Source organism: Calonectris borealis, chromosome 8, assembly GCF_964195595.1.
Source record: "Calonectris borealis chromosome 8, bCalBor7.hap1.2, whole genome shotgun sequence".
In the NCBI taxonomy this organism is placed as follows: domain Eukaryota; kingdom Metazoa; phylum Chordata; class Aves; order Procellariiformes; family Procellariidae; genus Calonectris; species Calonectris borealis.
The window spans coordinates 19557018-19581767 of NC_134319.1; the positions used below are offsets into that span (position 1 = coordinate 19557018).

The 24750-nt window shown below is 34.7% G+C and overlaps 1 protein-coding gene across 6 annotated transcripts in view; it reads left to right on the top strand.

Annotated features, from left to right (window-relative positions):
* Positions 1-22693, top strand: part of MTF2 (metal response element binding transcription factor 2) — a 30564-nt gene extending 7871 nt beyond the window's left edge. For 2 of the 6 annotated variants that reach the window (XM_075156300.1, XM_075156301.1), the window contains 14 exons: positions 3393-3591; positions 3736-3817; positions 5357-5452; positions 5828-5928; positions 6280-6428; positions 7691-7786; positions 8850-8918; positions 9772-9895; positions 13286-13353; positions 13745-13915; positions 14602-14710; positions 14895-14953; positions 15112-15216; positions 17344-22690. In XM_075156300.1, coding sequence (XP_075012401.1) covers positions 3393-3591; positions 3736-3817; positions 5357-5452; positions 5828-5928; positions 6280-6428; positions 7691-7786; positions 8850-8918; positions 9772-9895; positions 13286-13353; positions 13745-13915; positions 14602-14710; positions 14895-14953; positions 15112-15216; positions 17344-17698 — 1783 coding nt within the window. In that variant the 3' untranslated portion in view covers positions 17699-22690. Of the gene's footprint in view, positions 1-3392; positions 3592-3735; positions 3849-4183; positions 4340-5356; positions 5453-5827; positions 5929-6279; positions 6429-7690; positions 7787-8849; positions 8919-9771; positions 9896-13285; positions 13354-13744; positions 13916-14601; positions 14711-14894; positions 14954-15111; positions 15217-17343 lie in introns of those variants that run through there. The other 4 variants (XM_075156304.1, XM_075156306.1, XM_075156305.1 and 1 more) reach the window with 4 other exon arrangements.
* The last annotated feature ends 2057 nt before the right edge of the window (positions 22694-24750 follow it).

Below are 24750 nucleotides of genomic sequence, written 5' to 3' on the forward strand. Positions count from 1 at the left end.
TCTCCCACAAAGAGAGCAATGTGGACAATGGAGAAGTGTCTGCTTTATTGGCTTAGACCTTTACTGTGTGTCAAGATCCTTCAGTGTCTGAAGTAGCTATTGTGAATTTAGGCTGTTGTATAAGTCAATGTATAGACTTATTTAAGTGCTTTGTGCCAGAAAATGATGTACAACACATTTTTGTTATAATTTGAATGGAGTTATGGGACAAACTTCTGTACAAAGAATGTCATGCTTTTGAAGACTTTTTTTAATAAAAACTCATAAAAATAGTTGATTTTTAAATGGAAATCTGTACTAGATTATGTATAATAAATGAATTGATTGTGTCTTTTTGCTTATTCTGTACAAGATCTTCCACAGCTTTTTTCAAGTACTGGAGAAAAAGAGGCAACATTCCTGCCTTTTAGCTGCTTTCTCTAGTCTTTTAAATCAACCAGATAAAACGCTGGAAAGAAAACCTTTGAACCTCCAGAAGAGAGTAGTCCCATCAAAACACTTGTTAAACTGTTCCAAGGTGCACTAGTGAATTTGCTTTAGGTGCTTCGAATTACACACGGCAACTTATTGACCCATTTAATATGCTAAATCAAGTTCATGGATGTAATTTGAAGTATCTAAATACTTTAATACTTTGTAATGATAAGTCCTTTCCAAGAAAAGAATTATTGGCTGAAACCAGGTTATAGTTTCACAACTATTTCTAGGCTGTTTTGAACAAGCCTTGCCTAGCTTTGAACATTTCTTGCTTTGTGCTAAGTTGGATGTGTGTGTAGTCAGAAAGGTTGGGGGAACTGATGAAGGTAAAACCTTTTCTCCCTCTCTTGACTGGCTGACTTCAGACACATTTGTTTCTGAGCCTGTTTGGTACTTGGGTGTGTAAATGGTTGTACAGATAGAAAGGAAGCAGTAGAATGTGTTGCAACATGAGTGAAGGGCTGGGGCCCTGCTTCAGAGGCCCTTGCAAAAATTTAAGCTACTGTACAAGAGAAGAGGCAAAATCTTGCAGTGATGTACAAAAGATGGTAAGTTTAAGTGATGAAATATTCTAAGGGTATGAGGTTATTCAGAATAATTTAGAAAGTGTAGAAGGACTTCAGGCTACTGAGTTGGATAATGGAGTGGCAAATGAAATCCGGCGCAAACAGAGGTAATACATGGTGGGAAGAGAAACAATAGTCTAGGAGCAGTTAGAATGAGAACCTGCAGTTTCTAATCATCTGAAATTTTTAACTCAATGCCTGATTGCAGTGGGGGATGGTGGTGGAAAGGCTACAAATGGCATTAGTTGGAAAGGAGCAAATAATGGGCTGCCATGCTGTTACCCTGTTATTGTAAACGTATTTTTAATGCTGCATGCATCCTGTCCCATTTATCAGAAGTTTGAGTAGAACTGCAGAAAAGCAGTGGTAACTTTAAACGGCTTTCATGGGAGAAGCAGCAGAATTGGTAGGATTCTTTTCTGGGAAATATGGCTGGGCAGGTCTAAGTGTCGTTACTGGGGCATGAAGGGAGAAGGTGGAAAATGACAGTTTAGTTTTCTGATGTAATGATAAAGGGTGTCAAATGAAGTGACAAGGTGCCAGCTGTGAAACAAGCCAAAAGTTCTGCTTTACAGGTTCAACAAAACATGTAGGAAATCTTGCAGAAGAAAATTCTATTAAGGCCTAAAAAAAAAAAACCAAAAAAAAAGACATTACTGCTTGAGATCTTTGGATCCACAGCCTGTAAGAGACCTAGACAATATTTGGGAGAGGAGTGCTGTTCTAAGTTTATCCGTTCCTCTGGTCTTCTCTAGTCACCTGTCTGAATATTTTGTATTTTGGATCAGGTAGGACTTAAACTGGTGACCCAGTTGTGCATGAGGATGCCAGAGTTATTGGGCGAGGTGGAACACTTGTCTGGCCTGTTATGGCAGCTCTTACTGTCATGACATTGTTTAGACTTACACTGATTATAAATATGCTTAAAACAGCTGTCTAATTCTCTTGTGTCTAACCTACTTGGTTTAGACTATTTAGTCCAAAAAAATTGTTGATTGCTCTCTAGAATATTAACTTTTGCGTTTTGGCATATTTTTGATGTTTTAAGCCATTATAATTCCAGTTTTCTTTTCATATTGAACGTAAATAGTAAACTTTTTTAGGGAGAAGGGATTCCTTTCTCTTTGAAACTTTAGAGTAACTTTTCTAACATCTGAATAGTAATTCTCATCAAACTATATAGGACACTGATTCATTTACTGGTCTTGTTGGTGCTTTGTGATTAATTCAAATGTTTCTGGTGCTGATAATGTACCTAAGCTATCTTGAGTGAGGTGAAACTTTGCTCCTTCAATTGACTCTATCCTGTTTAATTCCCTGATCTGTCTTTGTATTTGTATCATAGTTATACATACATTTAGTTTCTAAAGATATAGAATTTTTAAATTTTCTATATTTTACTCCTTTACTTGGAGTGTAGTGTTTGATAGCTAGTCTGATATAAAAGCATGTTCACACTTATATATACTTATATATAAATAGGCTATATATTGTGGAATTGTATGAAGAAAGAATGATTATTGATCAAGTAATTTTATAATTTCGAGTTTCATGTGTGAGGAAAGGTTGCAAGATCTTTTGTTTTTCCTTCCTTATTCTCTTCCTCTCTGATTCTAACAGAGAGGAAAACTTACTTGACATAAGAAATTTAACATGTAGAAATTCTTCCTGTGCTGGAAACCTCTACAGCTATGCTTAGTGGCAAAGCATGATGCTGTGTTGGAGGTACCTGAGTTAGTATAGACCTTGAGTTAGCATAGTGCTCAACTTGGTTTCTTTCTTCCCCCCCTGCCTGCCCCCCATGTTTTTGTTGCTCGTTTTGTTTTGTTTGTGTTTGGTGTTTTTATTGTGAGTAACTAGCTGCTGAGTACCATGTTAATTGTCAGCTACCACTCTCCCTGCCAAGGTAATGTAGTTAGAAATGGCTTAGGACCTTTTTAGCTTCCTTGGAATTTTAGAAAACTGTCAGCCACTCAAGTGACTAATGTTTTGCATAAGTAATCCTGTATTGAATATTTCTGATGCATTCTTTGATGCTTCTGACTTTATGAAGAGTCTCTAAGCTGGAAAGTTTGTGTCTCCCCATCCTCATTTATATTAGTTGATTCATAGAAGATTATTTTTTTTAATATAAACTTCTCTCTTTCAAATTTTGTAGACTCTCATAGTAGCAGAGGCACCGCTACTAAAGGTGCGTAAAGTCTGAAAACATGACCAGGTTTTTAGTTACCTGAAGTTCTGGAGTTAGCTATTCGAGTTCTAGCTATGAATCATACTAATATTTAAAATATATTGTTTCTTACTTTAACCTAATTCTGATTACCTTTTCTGTTGCGTCCCTTTCTTTAGAGACTCTACAGCGGTGGGTAATTCACTGGTCCACAAGCGGTCTCCTTTACGTCGAAGCCATAAGACCTCAGCATCTCTGACCAAGCTGTCGTTACGTGATGGACAGAAAGCCAAAAAGCCACTGTGTAAATTTGAAGAAGGTCAGGATGTCCTAGCTAGATGGTCAGATGGCTTGTTTTATCTTGGAACTATCAAAAAGGTAAACAATTTCTTAACTTCACTGGAGTCTTACAGTATCATATATTGGTTAAATATTACAGTATTATTGTCTCACTTACTTAGTATTAAATATATTCTGTTCAGTCCTTTTACTCATGGCTTCCACTGTATTTTTGTTTTTCAGATAAACAAACTGAAACAGAACTGCTTCATTATATTTGAAGACAGTTCCAAATCCTGGGTTCTCTGGAAGGACATACAAACAGGCAAGAACTTCAGTGAAGTAGTCATTGTTTGGTATTTTATTTGTTTAGATTACTATATCTGTTAAAATAAATTATTACATTATATTCTTGTATCCTAAAGAAAGGATCTAGTTTAATGTGACCCAGGATCATGAATTAGGCAAATAAATAAATAAAAAAATTTTTCAAACTCCTCTTTATCATTGCAGTTACTTGTTTGGTTTGGTTTTTTTTGTGTTCACATAATTATGTGCAAGGAGGGGAGAACACTTCTAAAAATAATCATATTTGAGTTTATTTGGATGGGGCTAGAGTATAATACTCTGTCTTAACAGAAAACTCCAGGCCCTAATTTACACCCAGTTTATGTCCTCCTATTGTTTTCAGTTGAAACAACATGACGTGGAAAGAAACCAAAGACTGGAAAATCCTAGATTTGAATGGAGTTTTCACATTTAAAAGTAATACCATAACTGTTGCACATAAGAAACCATTACAGACTTTGGAGTATTCATGTGATATAAAGAAATGTGCAATTATCAAGTGAGACATCTATTGTATATTGGCTTTGATATTTCAGATATTTGGGAGGTGGCTAGTATTTTATAATCTAATGCTAATGAAGCATGGATGACAATTTCAGTGACAATTTCTTCTGAAAATCAGTTACAATTTCCTCATCACATAAAGGCAATGGAAATTTGATCTGGCTTTCGCTGATTCTTGATGTTTAAACTAAACATTTTATCTGCTAATAGGAGAAGCTTTGTATTCATATTAGTAAAAAATCAACTGCTTTATTTCTGAGAAGCTTTTAAAATACTGCTGTTCTGCTTCTGTATAGTACTAGTTTATGATCTTTGAGTCATTTATTGTAACTATCAAACTTTAGTGCATGAGTGTGATAACATGTGGATTAAGTAACTTGTATTTTAATCCAGATTTTTACATTGATACATATGGGTATAATTGGAGCAAGATGTAGTTTTGTTTCCAGTTTGCAAGCTAACATTTTTTTTTCTTACCTCTATTGTTACTCTGTGCTTTTGTATGCTTGCAGATATGTATAAGAAGTAATAACATGTTTCCTAAGAGTGTTGGAGTTTAATATTAAAGCACCTTAGGCAGATCTGTCAAAAAGATATGCACTAAATTGTGCATATATTTACATGAAAGGAAGCACAAACTACTGTAAATACGAAACATATCTATCAGTTGTCCAGATAGGAGTTTTTATACATATTTTTTAGCCTGCATTTACATTCTGTATTCAGTTACTTAATTTTTATTGTTGATATTAAGGAACCATAGACTGCATAGTAAATAGGCAATATATAGCCTATAAATATCCGATAGCTTATGATAAGTGATATAAATATTTGTAACACATACAGTTTGTACAAAATGTCTGAATTTATTTTTGTTAGGAAGTTAGGCTTTGTAACAATGTTTCTACAATGCATGGGTCTGTAACTGAAATTATGAAAAAAGCCATACGCGTGGTAACCATTCCAACTGCAGATATAATCTGAAAAAAATCACACTTTCATCTTTATCTAGGAGCCACTGAAAGTGGGGAAATGGTCTGTACAATATGTCAGGAAGAGTATTCAGAAGCACCGAATGAAATGGTTATATGTGATAAATGTGGGCAAGGTAACTGGATTTTTTTTTTTAATTGCATTTTAAAAGATGTTTTGATTTGTTTTATGAAGGAGGATATTTGCCTGGCTATGACTGACTGCTCAACTGATGTTAAATTTTATAGCCCTTAGCGGCTATTAACCGCTCAGTGAATAATGATAATCCATGTTAAAGTGACTAACACCTGTTCTGTAAGTAAAGTTTTTTTTTTTCCCACAAAGAATATTTAAAAGACCATTTTGAATATGTTACCAATCTTTTTGATCAGATTTTTGGCACTTAATGATGGATAATGCCTTATAGTTGCATCAAAATTATATATAGCTAATTCTGTGTAAGCTTCTTTTGCCATTTTAATAACACTTTGGTTGATCATTTTTTGTACAGGTTATCATCAGCTGTGTCACACACCAAATATTGATTCCAGTGTGATTGATTCAGATGATAAATGGCTCTGTCGACAGTGCGTTTTTGCAACAACAACAAAGGTGTGTTTCTAGAAAAACATTTCTTAATACATGCCATATTGCATGCATACTTTGTTTTTGACATTGAAATAAAAAAATAAAAAAATTAACATTTTTTTTAGTGATTTCTTTTTTGTTAATACTGGTCTGAATGGAAGTTTTATATGTTGGGAATTAATATTTGTTTTAGAAATAGATGACATTTGGCTTTCAATTTATTTTTAAACAAATATTCTAGTATTAAAACATAAATACAGGTGAAAATATTTTACGTGATTATAGACAAATTTTCATAACCTTCAAATTAAAAGATTTGAAAGTTTCAGAAATATATTATTGTTTTTGTAAACGAATGTATTTGTTTTGGCCCAGAGAGGTGGTGCGCTTAAGAAAGGACCAAATGCCAAAGCACTGCAAGTCATGAAACAAACATTACCGTACAATGCAACAGACCTTGAGTGGGATGCCGGTCATAAAACCAATGTCCAGCAGTGTTACTGCTATTGTGGAGGACCTGGAGAGTAAGTAAACAGATAATATATAGGAGCTTTTTTCCATAATGCAGCTGCAAACTTTGGCCCTGATCCTGTAGGCTTTTACTTGTGAACTTGTTAGTTTCTGTTCCTATTGTGTGTAGGTATTAAACTCGATGCAAAGTGGAATTTTGAATTTTATATATATATACAAATTTTTTAAAAATGTCTCATGGGAAATACATTATTAATGGCTTTCCTTCTCCCATCAGATCTTTTGGTTTGTTTTAATTTTGTCATGTGACCATCACATAACATCACACTCCATTCTACAACAAGCAAGAATTTTTTTTTTTTTCAATGCTACTGTTAATGTGTTGAGATTGGATGGAGTTGTTTGTTGATCTTGCAATTCTAGGCAGTATTTTCTGATGTTAACTCAGCTCTGTCATTAGTCACAAGTATGAATGTATCTAGAGATTAGTTTATTAAATTAATAGACAGCTGTCTGATTCTACCATAACATCATACCCTGGATTGCAATTATTGGCAGGGGAAAGACTTTTTTCCTCTTATGGCATACAGAGTCCTCTGCTGCTTCTTTCTTACAAGAAAAGGACTTCTTAAGCAGTTAGAGATAGTGTAGACTCTGGTGTCTGCGTGGATGAGTGAATGAATAAAATAGCATTGGAGATTTGAAGTCAAGGCAAGTCAAGAGTCCCACAAAGAAGTGAAGCTTTTGAGTTTATACTCACAGGACAGAGCTCTGGTTTGAGAATTTTGCAGACTTGGACAAAATTCACCTTCAATTTTGCATGGTTTGTTTTCCCAAGGGAGAAGCTGAAAAAGGAAAAGAGGAAAAAAAGTGTAAACTATGAGGTTCATTTTGAGGATTCAAGTAGTTGAATCCTCAGAACAAATGTTTGTGACTTAATGCGGCTGTGCCGTGCTTTGGAAAATAACAAGGAAGCTAATCCGGTGAGAAGAACCTTATATGGAGTTACTGAATTCTTATTATAGAGAATTAAAAGGTGGTTGTCAGGGGAAGTTAAATTTTTATTTTCTTAATTTAATGACTTAATTCCTCCTTTTACTAGACTATCTTTTATTATTCTTAGTCAGTCTTTTCTAGTAATGGTTCATTAATGGAACTCAGTGTTACTGAAATATCCCTACAGGTGACTGTTTGTTTTATAAACTGTGAAAATCAGTTTGGGTTAGAAGATCCCTTGCTATTTAATTTAAATATAATGAAGAACAATTTTCAGTAACTTTTTTAACACATCTTGTTTTTCTTTCTGTTGGTGAAGCTGGTATCTAAAGATGTTGCAGTGCTGCAAATGTAAGCAGTGGTTTCATGAGGCTTGCGTGCAGTGCCTCCAAAAGCCAATGCTTTTTGGTGACAGGTAAGAAACTTAAGCTGTACTTTATGGTTGTCTTTATTTAAAATGTGGAGGGAATCTCACATATGAGCTTTTATTAAGGTAACCGTAATACAACAGTATTTTCCAAAAACGGGGTGAGTTTTGTGTAGAAGATTATACGAAATAAAGCATGTGTTCAGGTGCCAGGAAAATGCAGTTCTTATCTCAGTTTAATGCAGGAGGGTGGGGTGGGGTGGTGGGTGGTGGAAGGGTAACAAAGTGCATTATACTATAGGTATAATGGAAGCTTTAAAGCAGACCACTTTAGTGGGCCCATAAATAAGATCAGGACTTTCAAGTTCACATTGTGTAGGTGACTAATCTTATATACAACAGGCACCATGCTTCAAGGTAGGCTGTCAGTGTCTGTGTGCAGTAGTAGTTCCCTGTCCTAACGGTATAGGGACTTGGAGAAAGCTGGAAGGATAGTTAGACTGAGGGGAACTCTGTACATCTTCTGTTCATGTGTGATGAGTCAGGACAAAAGGGATGAAAAAGAGCACTGGTCTGTGCTTTCATTTTAAGAGGAACTTGGAGCAGTTGGAGCAGATAAGAGAGAAAACTGGAGAAGGGAATCAAGGAGTATCTCGTTCATTATCTATTATAATTTCTTTTAGCTGTTGATTGTGCTGGAATGTTTGTATGAAGGAACTGAATTAGGACCCAGGAATGCACAGGTCCTTTAAATGCATGCTTACACCGGTGCACAGGTTTCTGCATTTGAGAGAATGGAGTGGGGACATTACAGAGCATCTTCACCAATATGGTCACAGGTTGAGGGGCTTTCTTATGGAGTATGAAACAGTGGTACCAGGATAAAATTGAGGAAGTACCTTGTATCAGGCCTGGTATGTACCAGCACAGATTGTGGAAGTTGATAAAGGAAGACGGAGGATGAAGGGACTCTCAAATATCATATGGCTGGGTTTCTAGCCTGCTTAACTTTCATTTTTTCATAACTAGGGTGTTAAAACATTGAGAGAGTGTGTGTGTATAGACACCACCACCCAGATACATGTACATATACATATGTATATATTTTTAGGTTTTATACGTTCATTTGCTCAGTTTGCAGTTCTGGACCAGAATACCTCAAACGTTTACCTTTGAGATGGTAAGTATGAATTTAAAAAAAAAAAGGGTGAGTTGAATATATGCTCTGCGTTTCTTTTTGGTATTTTGATTCTCCTTGCAAAAAAAGGAAATTAACTTGCTGTCTTGTTTCCTGAGTTGTTCTTACTGCGTGTATGAACAGGGACAACTTTTTCTTCAAAGTTTATCCTTTAAATGTAGAGATACATTGCAATTGCTTGCTCTTGGGATTTATTCCTGGGATTGTTCAGTAAAGTAGCAAGCAACTATTCATTTGTTCTATATGTGAAGATTGAGATTTCTGAACAAAGTCTTTTTTGCAGGTTTAGGATCCTGCCATTTGATAAGCTAAATGTAGTGAGTACTAGAGTACACATCTTGACACATTTTATAATAGTTTCCTTGATGAGACTTAATAGTTAGTTGTAGTTTGAAATCTTTGAACTAACCCATTTTAGAAATTATATTCAATTTAGTGCTTATATGTGCTAACAAATATATGGTGGAGATTACCTTGTTAAATGTTAATTCACCAAAATACTTGCATGAATTCAGAATTGATACATTCAAGTATGAATTCGGACTTACTTAAATATCCCATGGTTTAGACCAGTTTGGGCATTTAAGAGAACATCATGACAATGCGATGAGGCAGAGATGAAAGTAAGATTCAAAGCAGAAGGAATCACTTGAGGAAGAGGAATGATAGGAGACTTCATAATGTTGTTCCTGGGATTGAGTGTTTTAAGTTGTGCTTTGTGTTCCTCTAACTATATCGTGCTAATATCTTTTCTATTAAATTATTTCAAAGAAAAGCAATTGGAAGAAAAAGACTTTTTTTCTCTCTTTTTTATTCAAATATTTCTGAACTCTAGGGTAGATATAGCACATCTATGCCTTTACAACCTAAGTGTTATTCATAAGAAGAAATACTTTGATTCAGAGCTTGAACTCATGGCCTATATTAATGAAAACTGGGATAGATTGCATCCTGGTGAGGTAAGTAATTGGAATACTCTCTCTTGTTTTTCTCACAGTGCATACATATGTCCTGAAAATTAGCGACCTATGAGCTGTTTTATTCTGGATATTAAATCCTTTATTACCTTAAAATCTGGTGATCCCAAATAATGAGGAGACCATCTTTAACTTCCTTGTGGAAATAGCGTGTTTTTTAAGTGGTATATATTTTTGAGCTGTAAAATTTCTCAAGTGGTCCATGTAACTATTATTTCATTATTTGCATGGCAACTTTAATTATTTATACTCAACCATTTATTCTATTGCATATATGTATTTTCCTTTTCTTTCATTTTATTATTGTCTCATAGTTCTTTGATATTTTCATGTGCACAGACCAGAAAATCTAAATGTAGAACTGAATGCAGAGTATATTGCATATGAAGACATCTTCAAAGTCTCTAAGGTGTTAACACATAATGAATTATTTTACGCAAACATTTCCTCTTTCCTCCCTCTTCCAAACATGGGGGTGATCAGTTCGTGTCCAGGTTTAAAGATTGTTTTGATCCTTTTCCTGTCTGATTCAGCTACTTGTCAAGGCATCTTGGTTTTAGTTCACTACTGTAGAAGTTACTTTTCCAGTTATTTGATTTACTGGGCAGTTATCTTGACATTAAAAGAAATCCATTTCCCAAAGCAGACTGACTTCGTATTTAACTAAGAGGAGCAGTGTAAATACTTGTTTCTGCATATAAGGTTGGATGCAAAATTTATGTGTAAATTCAAATTGGCATACTGCTAGTAGAGTATGCACTTTTTTCATGCATGAAAATTGTCTAGGGTTTTGAAGTTTTTTAATACAGTTGGCCTGTATATATATAACTGGTTTGAAACTTTGTTATCATGAGTACATGCTACTTTTATACTTTTTAGTAAATTAATACATCTGTAATCCATTTTCACTAGCAGACACCATTTGAGAATCAAATATATGTTCTTGGTTTAAATGAGTAACTACTCACTTAAATAATGGAAAATAGTTAAAATACATATGTTTAGACTATGAGTGTCAATTGTTAGAAAGACAAGCAAACACTCAAGCATTACTAAAAAATGACAATTAGTGTCATTATGAATAGAAATCTGGTTTACTTTGGGATGTATGGCATCTCTTAGCTAAGTCATATCAAGTCAATAATTGTCATCAGGTCTCAAGCTTTAATTAAAAAAAAAAAAGGCTGCACAACATGTGGTAATCCTCACACCATCTTTTCAATAGAATGAAATATTCTAGCTGTCTTACTGTGCAGTTTAACAAATACGTAAGCCATGTTTAATTTTGACTTTTGTTTCTCTTAGTATTGAGGGAAATGTAGAAGAAATTAATGTTTGTTTATCTCATATAATATAATTTTCTTTAGATTTAACATAATTTCATGTCAGAATGGCCGGTCAGAGCAGCCGTGGTGTGGATGAGGAGAGTGGAGCTATCTAGCTGCCACTGATTTGGAGCATGCGTACCATTTTGAAGAAGTCGAAAGGCTACAGTCCTTATTGTGCTGCTCTTCCCCCTTTCTGCTTTCAATCCATCCACGCTCAATCTATGTGAAAAATGCTTAAGTAAGGGGGAGGAAGGATAGGGGACATCCAAAATAAGAAAACTCACCTCTTTGTTAAGTGGTACTTTCAATTCCTTAATAAATATTTCTACATCTTCAAGAAAACTACTTTTAAGTCTGAAGACTACATTTTTGAAGGGCTAGATTTTGAATAAATGTGTAAAACCTGTGTTGAGGAAATCTTCGAGACTTTATTCTGAAAAGATTCTAAATGTCTCTCACTAAGTTGGGAAAAATTGTGTCTTGAAAATTTTGAGGCAAATGTATTTTACTACTTTGATTAATCTGGTTTCTTTATTAAACGGAAATTAGTCACAGAAAGAGTGACGTCTACAATATAACTGGGTTTTAGGGTTTTTGTAATATTCTTAGCTTGCCACTGTTAGAAATGAGACTTTGGTTTCTTTAGCTGCTTATAATTGAGTAAGAGGAAAAGTTTTTTAGCCATAGGTAAGATAGGAGTAAATGGTGGAATTATCAGACCTCCTAAACTGGTAATTTTTAGCATGTTGTTATTTAGGATGCGATAAATATATGGCAGTTCTCTGTAGTTAAGTGCTGCAGAGTTGCAAGACCTCTAGATAGCAATGAATTGTACTGAATGCATATGGTAGAGATGTGTAAAAACAGTTGTTAGTTTCTTTGGCTAAAATTTGTTGAATACCTCCCTTAATTTTGGTAGTCAGGTAGACCGACTATGAATCTTGTCCAAAATTGTGTTAAAAGGTTGGTTTTTATGAGTATATTTACTCATTTATTTAGCTGCTAGCACATTTAATCCTTTGAGCGTTTCTGTCTGTCTTGTTTGGTCAGAATTGTATTCATTAGAAAGTATTTGAATGTGGTTTGTTGGTTTCTTTTTTTTTGAGCTGCAAATGTTGTACAGTCTGCTCTGTCGTATTCATACTAATAGTGAAACTTACAAACTTTGTCAACTCTATAATTAAAGATAAATTTACTGCAGAGCCAATTGGATATAAGTTCTGGGACATTTTGGCATGGCAACTGGAAGTATGGTAGCTTCACTGAATTTTAAAAATAGCTGTCTAAATATAAAAATAAATAATCTTATTTTAAATTCTATTACATAAATGTTGTGTCCACTTCTTTATAGTCACCACCATACTTATTCTGCTTTATGTCTCTAGTTCATAAGTATGCAATTTTTCAGAGGGAGGTTTCCATGTTTTGGTAGCTTGATAGGGACTAGCTACTTCAGACTGCGGTGCAAGAAGGGAGGTTAGACTGGGTTTTCGCAAATGAGTCATGAAAATGGATTTTTTTTTTTTTTTAAACTCTAATTCTGGGTCTCTTCCTTTTTTTTTTTGTACCATGTTGAGTAATGTTGGCAAAAATGGTAATTGGGTCCTGTGGCAGGATTTTGGTTAAAATGATCACCAACAAAATAACTAAGTTCTTGTGTCAATGTAGTTATCTTCTGCTTGCAGTCTCAATTAATTTGGGAGTACATAATGCCACAGAAGACTTCTTGTTAGAGTCTTAGGGGGCAAGCTAGTATTATGTTCTTTGAGTATACTAAAATTCTTTGAGATATTTTTCTTGCACTTCTTACAAGTGAAACTCAAATTCTTTGGCCTGGGCTTGACACTGGCATGAATTCTGTGGATGTAAATGACAGAATATATGGGATAACGATTAATATCCTTTGGGGTTAGGTAGTTTCCACAGCTAATGCTTCATAAATGTACTTCACATCCAAATCTGTAGTTAGAGTAACTCAAAGTAACTGGAATCGTTCTATTACTAAAGAATTTGACAGGTTAAATGATTTCTTAATACTTCACAGCTGGCAGATACACCAAAATCTGAAAGATATGAGCATGTACTGGAGGCATTAAATGATTACAAGACCATGTAAGTTACTGGTACTTTTTGTTTTAAATGTTGTTGCCTATTTAATCTGATGTAGATTAGTCTTCTGTCTCCTTTGCTCAGTCTATGTGATAATCACTTTGGCTGCAGATAACCTTTAAATTTTAAATACTGTTTGTATTTCAAACTATAACATTACATAACTATTTGAGTGGGACCCAGATCATGAGAAAAAATTTGCTTTAACTTCCATCCTCTTTCCACCTCACATTCTGTATTTGAGAGTGAGGATTGCGTTAGAGGAAAGAGGGGAATAAAATAGCATTAGAATAAATATTCTAATTTGCATAGTTTTGTTTTGCATGTACACTGTTATTTTAAAAGTTGCTTTCCCTGGGGTCAGAATTTTAACAATTAATTTAAAATCATCTAGGTTTATGTCTGGAAAAGAAATAAAGAAAAAGAAGCATTTGTTTGGCTTGCGAATTCGTGTTCCTCCTGTGCCACCAAATGCTGCTTTAAAGGCTGAGAAAGAACCAGAAGGAACTTCTCATGAGTTCAAAATTAAAGGCAGAAAATCATCTAAACCAATCCCTGATGTGAGGTAAAATAACCCAGTCATTCTAGCAATGTTGTGGTAAATCGGGGCTACTTTGGGTATATTTTTGGTGCCTACAAAAAAGGCCTTTTCATTGTGTAATATATTTTTTTAAATAACTGTCAAGGTGGACTATTTGTGAGAACGAGGTCTTTGAATGGATTTAATTAGCTTTCTATTAGGATCCTTCTTTAAAAACAAAACAAACAAACAAAACACCCCCCAAAACCAAGACAAACCCAAAAAAACAACCAACATGAAAGTTAGCAGTAAGAATAATAGAAAATATCCCAACTTTGCTGCCATTTGGGAAAAAAAATCTCTTGCCTTTCTGGAGCTCTTATGGAATAATCTAACTAGAATTCTAAATAGGAAATATGATGTGAAGTTGTAACTTGTATTAGTAAATGTGCCATCTTTTTTACCAAATGTGATCATATGAATAAAAAACATTTAACACTCGTTCGTTCCTCTTCAACATCAGGGAATCAGTGATGTCACTAGAAAGATCTCGTATCTGTTTATGTTATTCTAGAGGCAAAAATATGTAGCTTTGTACCTGACAATTTTGATTTACCAGAATAACCTCATTTAGCGCAATGTTTTAGCAATAGACATCTAATCATGTATTCATTGCAATTCAATGAAAATTATCTTCAGTAATACAGAACAAAATATAAATTTTCTTCTAGGGAATTAAGTAATGGTATAGAAAGAAAGGGGAAAAAAAAATCAGTAGGTCGTCCACCTGGTCCCTATACAAGAAAAATGATTCACAAAACTCCAGAGTCGTCTCCTCTGGTAAGGTTTGGATATTTCCCCCCCTTCCCCCTTTCCCCTCTAACTGGATTATCATTTTTGAAGAAAAACAACCAGTTAATCCGAATCATGATATTCCTCCATTCACCCTCAAACAAAATTGATACAGCAATTAAAACTCAATTTGAAGTACTTTTTTTTTTTCCCTTTTTTTTTTTCTCCTTAGGATAATGAACCAGTTCCAGTGATAGAGAACCCAGCCTTGGAATTACCCTGCAGTGTTGGGTAAATTAAAAAAAAAAAAAAAAAGAAAGAAAAAAAAAAAATTCCCTGTAAAACATTGTAATACTGTGTCATTTATCTGTTTGCTTCTGAAATGTCAGCTCAGTTTTTAATATAAGATTATTTTTATTACATGGCAACCCTGTTATCTTGCATATCAGGAAATCTGATGGAACTGCACATTCATCCAATACCTCAGATGTGGAATCCACAGGTGCTGCCAGTATGAAAGAAACTACCTCATCTAGCATTTCCAGACATTATAGGTAATTATTCAATTACTCTATCTGCTATAAAGGTTAAGATTTGCAATATATTCATTTTAATAAAATTTTCTGAAAGGGGGGACAGGAAACAATTGGTTTAGCAATACTTCACCCTTAATAAACAGAAGTTGCAGGGATCCTGCAGGAGATACCTTGCCAAAGCATGACATGTAATGTCTGGTTTCTTAAAACCTGAGGTTCTGTTGTACTTCCAGTCAGTTCTGAACCTTTTGGCTAACTTCAATGAAATCTGATCCAGGTGGTTCCAAAGAAATTACAGTTTAACAAGATTCATGAAGATAGATGCTTGGATGAGAGAGACCCAAACCAGCAACCCACACTTGCAGAAAGGCAGACAATTTTCTAATCATCTGTGGCCTAGTCATTGCCAGTGGTGTTTTGTTGTGGTTTTTTGTTTGTGTTTGTTTTTGGTTTAGTTGAAGCTTTGGCAGAACAAAGGTAGAAGATAAGGTAGGAGGTTGACTTAAGTTATGAGGCAGCCGTAGTAGATGTGAAATGGAGGTAAGGGTATTGCAGAACTGGTGGGAGAATAAATAGAGAAGGACTGAGGATATTGCAAAGGGGTGTTACATTGAGGATGTGTTAATTCACTGGGATTTGGAGTAATGAGCAACTGAGACTCAGAGCAAGGCTATAAATTGCATGCGGAAATCCAAAGAAATAGGACAAAAGAAAACTAGTCTTTATTAGTTCTGCTTACAACACACAGGGTGAGGGTTTTTTGTGCTCACTAACTCTTCTGTTCTTTGTTGATGTAAAATATGTAGTTAAATTACATTTACTGAAAAGAATTAAACTCCATAAACACTTCCTGAGCTTAGTTTTCTAATAAAGGCCACAAAAGAGCTGATGTGTACCCTAAATTAATTTTTGCAGCTTTTGTTTTTGGAAGCTGGTGTATTCATGTTAGAGAATAGTAAGTATGCTGTGATTTTCTGTAGTCAATAGAGCATGAAAAATTTTTGGCACAGTCTTCATAAATAAATTATTAACTACAATCAACTTTTCTGCAAATAAATTGTTACTTGCACTTTCCCCTCTCTCAAGTTCAGCAAACATAAACTTCTCTTTTATTGAGGTACATGGATCCTCAGTCTACTTATTTTGTCTCCTCTTTTTAATGCTATCAAGTGTGTTCATGAATCATTTTTGTGTGCATTACTGCTACAAAAATAGTCTGTCTTCAAAAACTTGTGTTTAACTTAGACTTCTGAAATTGTTACCTAAGGACTTAAGTCACTGTTTTGTATTTCTGCCCTTTATTCCATGCTTTTTTCTAATGTTAAAAAGATGCACTTTTTCCTCAGTATGTTACATAGGAGTCTTGAACATCAAAGTTTGCATACCATTTAATTTAGGACTTTATCAAACATGTTTTAATATGTGCAAATTATAGATGTAGGTTTTTACATAAGGATTTATGTCTTGGACACTTTTAACATTTGAATGATGGCTTATTCTTGGATAATGTCTTTTTTCATTACTAGGTACAAATCTGTGTGAGTTTTGGATATACATATGCTTCTGGCCACATATACAAATCTTTAGAAAGTCATCTACCAAAGAATGTAGTGATGTAGAACAGATTTTGCAATATCTTCTTTCATATTTCAGAGTTTCACTTTACTGAGATAAATTCAGCTTGAAAAAAAAAAACTATGCATAAATTCATTTTTAATTTACAGTCTTAACTAACATCAAGTCTCAAGCTCTCTTACAGTATAGCTTTTGTAATTGATAAAGCTGTATTTTTAATTTGCAAATGTAAGCACATTTGGTGCAGACTTCTCTGAAGACAGTTTTTTTTAATTTGTTTGAGAATGGGATTAAGCTATATCAAAATAATACTCTTAAAATATCTAGGCATAAGTTAATATCATTTAACTAACCTTTCTGACATTTTGTTAAATTAGTACAATTTTCCTTATGTAAATAATATTTATTTTGCAAGTGCCATATTTATAGTCATCTATCTATAGGCAACAAGTGTTTTCATCAGTGAAAAATAGAACAAAGAAGTTATGATATGAGTTGCATGGAAATAACTGATAATAAAGCATACATAAGTTCCTTGGAGTTAATGCTGGGGTGTTTTTTTTTTCATAGTTTATCTGACTCAAGAAAAAGGACTCGTACAGGAAGAACTTGGCCTGCTGCAATACCACATTTGAGAAGAAGAGGTCGCTTTCCACGAAAAGCACTCCAGACTCAAAATTCAGAAATTGTCAAAGATGATGAGAGCAAGGAAGATTACCAGTATGATGAACTCAATACAGAGATACTTAACAACTTAGCAGATCAGGAGTTACAGCTCAATCATCTGAAGAACTCGATTACTAGTTATTTTGGTGCAGCAGGTAGAATAGCTTGTGGGGAAAAATACCGTGTTTTGGCTCGTCGGGTGACACTTGATGGAAAGGTGCAGTATCTTGTGGAGTGGGAAGGAGCAACTGCATCCTGACTGTAGGACTGAACATTATGTTCACTGCACTGTCATCTGTAAGTACAGTTCATAATGCAGAGCCACGAGAGAAACGTATCTTTAAATGTGTTTCTAAAAACAAAACAAAACCAGTTTAGCCTTAACATGTAATTGTTATCATTACAGCTCTTGTGATAAAGACTTATCTTTTTAAAATCTGATCTGAAAGTTAAATTTTTTAATCTGAACATTGTTAGATTGTTTTAGGTTGGGATATTTTGGGTTACAATTGCTTAAAAATGTGCATGGTGTTTTAAAAAAAAAAAAAAGACATTTTCTAGAGAACATTCCATGGAAACCGTTATTGTGATTTAGAGAAAATATTATGTAGATAGCACAAATCTTTGAAAAATTTTGGTTTGTTTTCTTACCCAAATGTTTGCAGAAATGTATTTCTATTTCAATACTTTCTAGATTTCATAAGTGCAGTGTATATAATGCCTACTGAAGACTGTAAAATACTGAAGTTTTCTTTCAAAGTGTAAAAAAAAAAAAAAAAAAAGAAAAATATATTGAGCCTGTAAATTGCTCTGTGACCAGACTTCATTGTCGTCTTAATATATTCTTTGTGTGTGTGCGTGTGCGCATGTGTGTGTGTATATACATACGTATATACGCACACACATACTTGTGCGTGTATATATATGTGTGATTGTGACCTATGCAATACAAATTATGGGATTGGGCAGCTTCTGAGAATACATCCCATAATTCTTTTTTCAGGAATAGTTGCCAGTATTTACACAGCAGCATTTCTTCTCAGGCTTATTGGGTGCTGTTGCTTTCTATGTACTAAGGAAAAGTGTCAAACCAGTGCAGCGTGTTCTGGCAATGGGTGCAGTCATTGATGTTCATATGCTCTAGGTAATATATTGCATTATTTTCCATGTGAATTAACTGTTAAAAAATAATGCTGGATCTGGACATTTTGAAATTAACTCTGCTAGAAATAACAATTTGAAAGTTATTGTGGCACACTGATTGTAAATTTTGTGTCCCAGTTATAAACTAAGTTGACAGGAGTCACACACAAGATTCCTACATATCTGTAGAAACGGTCATATATTGGTAAATGTAGTATGAACAAAGTGTATTATTGCACAGGGTCAACAAGCAGTTTGTTGCCATTTGAAGTAACATTACTGATTTTATTACAACATTACCTCTTTTGTTTTTATAAAATGTACCAAGTTTTAAATTGATAAGTTTATTTTACTTGTTTTTAAAAAAAAAAGTCAAAGTCTCTTGCCAGTATTAGATGTTTTTTCTTTGTCTGCTACATTTGAGGGAGTTTTAGCCAAAGAGTAAACAGAAGAATATTTTTTACTTTGGTGGTTATTCACTGTACTGCATAAGGTTAGAGTTCTTACATGCTTACAGTTTACCACCAAAATAAAATTATGTAACATTTACAAATGACAGAGTGGTTTAAAGTGTACTGCCTGGGTTAGTACTTATTTATTCCATTACTTGATTATTTGACTTTTTCTGCTCATCTTGAACATCTTGAAAAGGTGATTCCCACCCCCACCCCCCTGCCCCTCCTGTCACCTTATAGCCAAAGGAAGCAGAGAAAGCTTTTTATCCTGTGCTTGGTTTATGGCTGGCCGGGTAATATTAGCTTTATAAAAATGCAAATTAAAACCTGCCACTTCTGTTTACCTTCACTAAAATGTGTGTGTTTTTCTCACACCCTCAGCTATTAATTTAATGTTGCCTTGCCTATAGCTGCAATATTTTGATAACACAGCAACTTCATGTTAATTTTTGAATGTTTATATCTTGGGATAATGCAAAATGTAAAGCCTTTGTAACCTTACTCACACCATCTGTATCTGTCTTTATTGTTTCACTTTATCCAAGTCCTTTAATTCTAACTGAACACCAGCAGTATTTTTCGTAAAGTTTCATTTAAAGATAAATATTGGAATGTACTTGGGGACTTTGGGGAGGGGGGGAGAGAAAATATTTGCCAAACTTAAGCTGTCCATAGACTTAACTATTGTGAATGTCATTGTTTCATTTTATTATGGTGGTTGACTTGACTCTGATGTTCAGTTTGTATTTTTGGAATTGCTTTTTTCTTAGAATTAAAAGACCAACATTAAATGTGTGTATTTTTTGAGAGAGAAGAATGAGTTTTGATTCTGTATTCTTGTGAAGTACATACTTGGTGGCATCCGCCCATCCATTGTTTCTCTATCTCTAGTTCTCCTGTTACTATCCTGGAGACACTTGCCCTGCACATAAACACTAACTAGTGTTCCAGCAATGCTTGAGGGATGCTTTGTTACAAGGTGTCAAGTACTGGAAAATGCTGCAATAGTGCTGCTGAAGATATAGCTAGAGTAGTAATTAAAGCACACCTACAAATGCCTTTCTCTCATTTTATGTGAATTTCATTGTATGTAGCAACGAAGTGTCTAAAGGAAAAATACAAATGTTGTTGTACATAACGATTTCATTTTGGTATGACTTGATCATTGTATGTATGCATGTGTGTAAAAATATGTAATTCAACTTTGTTGTGGTCACTGATTTAGAACCATTTCTATGTGTATCAGATTTAATATTTTTCCATTATATATTATTTGTATTACAGTAGTATTTAGGTAGGTGAAGTCTCTCTTGAGGCCATTCTAAAAATGTAGGCATCACATGAACAAGACAGCAGAGAAATAATGGCACATTACTGGTCAGAATTGTAAAATAATCGTCATAGCAAACTACTTGTCAAATCATTGTTCTCAACAAAAACTTCAAGAGGAATTTTGAATAAAAACTGTGATTTTTCTATGCATAACACGCATTTTGAGTGAGATTACAAAGGAATTTTTGAAAAATCTCTCAGCGTGATATGTGAAATGAAAGTCAATATTTTGATTTAACATGAAGACACAAATAAACCAAAAAAGGCCTTGAAAGTGAAGACAAGCAGTTTGTTGTCTAGGGAGTGGGGGGACAGGTAAGTGGATAAACAGAAAAATGGTCATGTCTTTGGAACATACTACTAAAGTGATCTTTAGTATTATATTTTAAAAGGAAATTGGTGAATTAAGATGGAACATGCCAAGGCTGGAGACGGAGAATAGTCAGAACACAGTGATAAGGATGAACTGGAGAGGAGCATCAGTTCTGTGCACAGAGGGAAGAGGATGAATCTTACAAATGCTATGCAGGTAACATTTTCAGGCTTTAAATTGTGTCACTTCTGTAGTTACTTCACATCTGCCTGAATGAAAAGTAACACTGCAGTTAAAGGTATGATGACAGAAAATGATATTTTCTAGAAACGGAGAAAAGGATTTAGGATGGTGAATTGTGTTTGGTCAATGCTGAACTTAAGCTGATGGCTAAACACCTGTGTGGAGATGTCGGATCTATTGAGATCCTAGTTTGGTCAGAAAAACACAGTAACGTGAGGAAAAAAATCCGAATTGTCAACCTAAAGATTGTAGAAAAGTTGATTTCTTTTTTTGTAAATTGGATCATCTATAGGTGAGGTATAATGAAGAGAAAGAGAGGAAAAAAGACTTCTGTGGAGTCCCTGAAGAACGTTGAAAGGGGAATGACCATCTTCTAGAAAAGATAGTGCAGGACAATAGAAAGAAAAGCAAAAGATGAGTACAAGTAGAAGTTGTGCACAGTCTGAGAATGAGCTTGGAATTTGATGCTTTTGCTAGTCTTTCACTCCTATCATTCAGCAACAATGAAATAGAAGATTCTGTATTGTCATGATGTTTTTATCTGTTTTGCATTTATTGAATTCCTTAATGTTCCTCTCACCTAGCTCATCTCTGCTATTTTTTAATCAGTTTTTTTCATATTCCAGCATTGAGATCCATGTACCATAACATCAACAGATGTTCTGGTTTTCATTGATACCAAAATATTTTGCCTTGTAGATACTAGTTTTTCAAATACAGCTGTAGCTGATACAGCTCTTTCATATAATCTTTCTCCTAATCTGTTCACTGCTATTATTTCACCAGTGTGTATTTCTTTTTCTAATTTATGTTTCCAGCTTCTGAATTTGACAATATTCTGTTCTCTTCCCATTATTAGCTATTTTGTGTTTGGCATCCATGTGGTTTTGGTTTCCTGCCTTTCCTGGTCTTCTGTTTACTTAACGTCCAGTGTGGGAGCATTAACTTGCAATCCTGACATCTGCAGTCTTACTCTAATAAGCTCATTTGCTTCAAAACCTGCTTTATAGCAAGAAGCTAATTCATAGTTCTATCTTGCTCTAAATAAAGTTTGTTCTTCTATAAGCACCATTTCAAAGTATTACATTTGTGCTCTGCCATTCCCTAATGAATGCTCACAAAACTGTTGCTATTACTGCATTCACTCATGTCATCATCCAATGTGATAGTTATTGCTTTGATACGTACACGTTTCTCTCATTCATGAACATTACTAAGGTTGCCTACTTCGTGTTTTTCACCTGCTTGCTCTAACTTGGTATTAACTTCACAAATTGGTAGCATGATAGCAGAGATTGGAAAGCAGGATGATAGTTAAATTCTAGAGATCATCAACAATGGTTGGAAATTCAGGGAAAGGGAAATAATGAATGAACAATTGGAAAGATTTTCAGGCTGTAGGATGTTAAAATATATTTGTGGTGGTAGCAGGAGCAAAAGGTGAGCCTAAAAAGGGGAAGAATATAAGGTAGAACTAAGAATTGATCAAGATAACGATGCAGAGTTCCTTGGTTAGGGAAAGTGATGCTTTTTGTACAAAATACACACTCAGAACGGTCCTTTCTGAAAAACTGACTAGGAAGGCTAACTGGCTTGTTGTAGGAAAGTAGGTATATATAAATATATGTAATGTGTATGTTTATGTGTAGAAATACACAAGTCCGAGTAATACAATGAGAAACAGTTTGGATGTGTTTAATTACAAAGGGAATTTATTATTTTTAAGGAAGTCTTTAAGTGGGCTGTGAAATGCTTATTAATAAGACAGCCTTTGATGGACTGAAAAAACTTAAAAAATTGCTAATTTAGTCCTTGCCTTCTTTCCTCCCATGCTTTTTCTTCTTTGCCTTGTGGTAACGAGCCCAGGTATTGTAGGTGCTCACCTGCCTTACAGTCATTCAGAGGTAAGTGCTGAAGCTTTAGAATGGGAACTCCTGTTTGTTTGGCCACTTGGTGCCCGAGTTTGCTTCCTTCTTCCCAGTCTTGTGGTGTCATCTTGTGGGAGACAAGTGACTGGGAAGAATGATTTCAGGAGAGGCAGCATAAGTGAATAATGGCTGAGGCATGCTCAGGGCTTTGCAGGGGGGAGGGATCTGGTTCTGCCCTTTTCCTGTCCAGAGAATGTAATCGAGAGTCTTCTCACTAACTGTTTGGAACAGGGATTGATTGAACTGTCAGAAGCTTTTTGTGTGGACAGTCATGGGTATCTTTTGACTTGACACTTATTTTTATCACTCCCTGAAATCCTCCAGCATAATAGAAAAATGACCTTAATTAGATGGTTAATGTCAGGTCCTTTAACATAATGTTGAAATAAAGATACAGACTATAGATGTATGCTTTTAGAACTTTTCTCTTGGCAGCTCTACACACCTGTACTCCAGTTTGGCAGGTAGCAGATGGAGAGTGAAGAAGGATGTCTTGTTTCCAGAAACTTGGTACACACTAAGGGAAGAAAGGGACTTGTGAGCTGTATGGGTTCCAAATCCCATTAACTGTCCTCAACTATAGCAATTGATAGCATGAGAGAAGATGATATAATTCAGATGCTTCTGGTGAAACTTCAGCAGTGTAGGTGTGTTTACTATTACATTTTTAAAAATGATTTTTAAAAATTATTTTATTACTATTATCTTTACCTGTGATAAAAATCAAGTGTTACCTTAAGTAAATTGTTGGTTTTGAAAACAAAATCATACAATAAGGCATATAGCTTTTGATCTGCGCTGCAATTATTTATGAATAAGGTGCTTACTCACCTCTGTACTAGCATTCTTCCTGTATGAATAGTGAATTTATGTGACAGGGTACTACTGGAGCAGGGACAAAGCATGGAAAAGGAAGGGCTCAACAATAAGCCATTTCTCAGCAATAACTAAGAGTTGTATGTCTCTTGTCTGCACCAAAAGTTAAGTCTTAAAATAGTCTCAAAGAGAATTGTTCTTTGAAAGTAGGGAAGGCACAGGAATTGTTAGTTTTTAAAGACATCAGATATAGCTCAGTCTACTTAGTTCCAGGCTGTCTTAATTAACTGTTGGGGATAATGAGTCTTTAGGACAGATTGCTGTGTAAATATTTATTTTAAAAATACTTGGGAAAGGGGAAAAAAAAAGTAATTGCTGTGGCTGGTTGAGTAAAATTTTTAACAAGGTAGTCTTGCCACCATACTACATGGTCATGGATCTGAGGATGGTGCTGCAACCTGACAAAGGAGCTGAGTTAAACAAGGAAGTGCTGCGCTGCCGAGTATGTGAGATGCAATGGACTTGTGCCAGTCTGAGGTACAACAGTGTTGTGTTGTACATAGGAAGAAGTTAAGGCAGAAGGTGTCACTTCTCACAGTGCGCACTTTGAGAGACCAGGAAAGAGAACTTTTGCACGCATTTCTGATGTCTTTGTCCAAATGGCTTTTGATAGTTTTTTACTGTGCACGTACCTTTTCAAGTCAAACCACTGCTCCTTCTACCATTAATTGCCTGATCTGGCAACATAACGTTGTACCTTAGTATTTTATGATATCTACTTCGTCGATTCAAAACACAGTACAAAAAGGAAGTTCCTGTTTCATTATTTGAACAATGTGGTTAGCAGGCTTCCGGACAGGCCCAGGTTTCTCAGGAGTTTTATGAAATGAAAGCTCGGATTTGTCCTGTGCATTACTTGATTAAGCTGAAAAAACTGCTCCAGAATTTTGAGCTTTAAGTCTCAGGATCTTGCGTATTCTCTTATGAATAATGTGGAATTACTACAGATCAGTAACTAGTAGTAATTTATATTATAGGATTCTTAATTGCTACAGTTTGATACTCAGTGATACTACTTTCC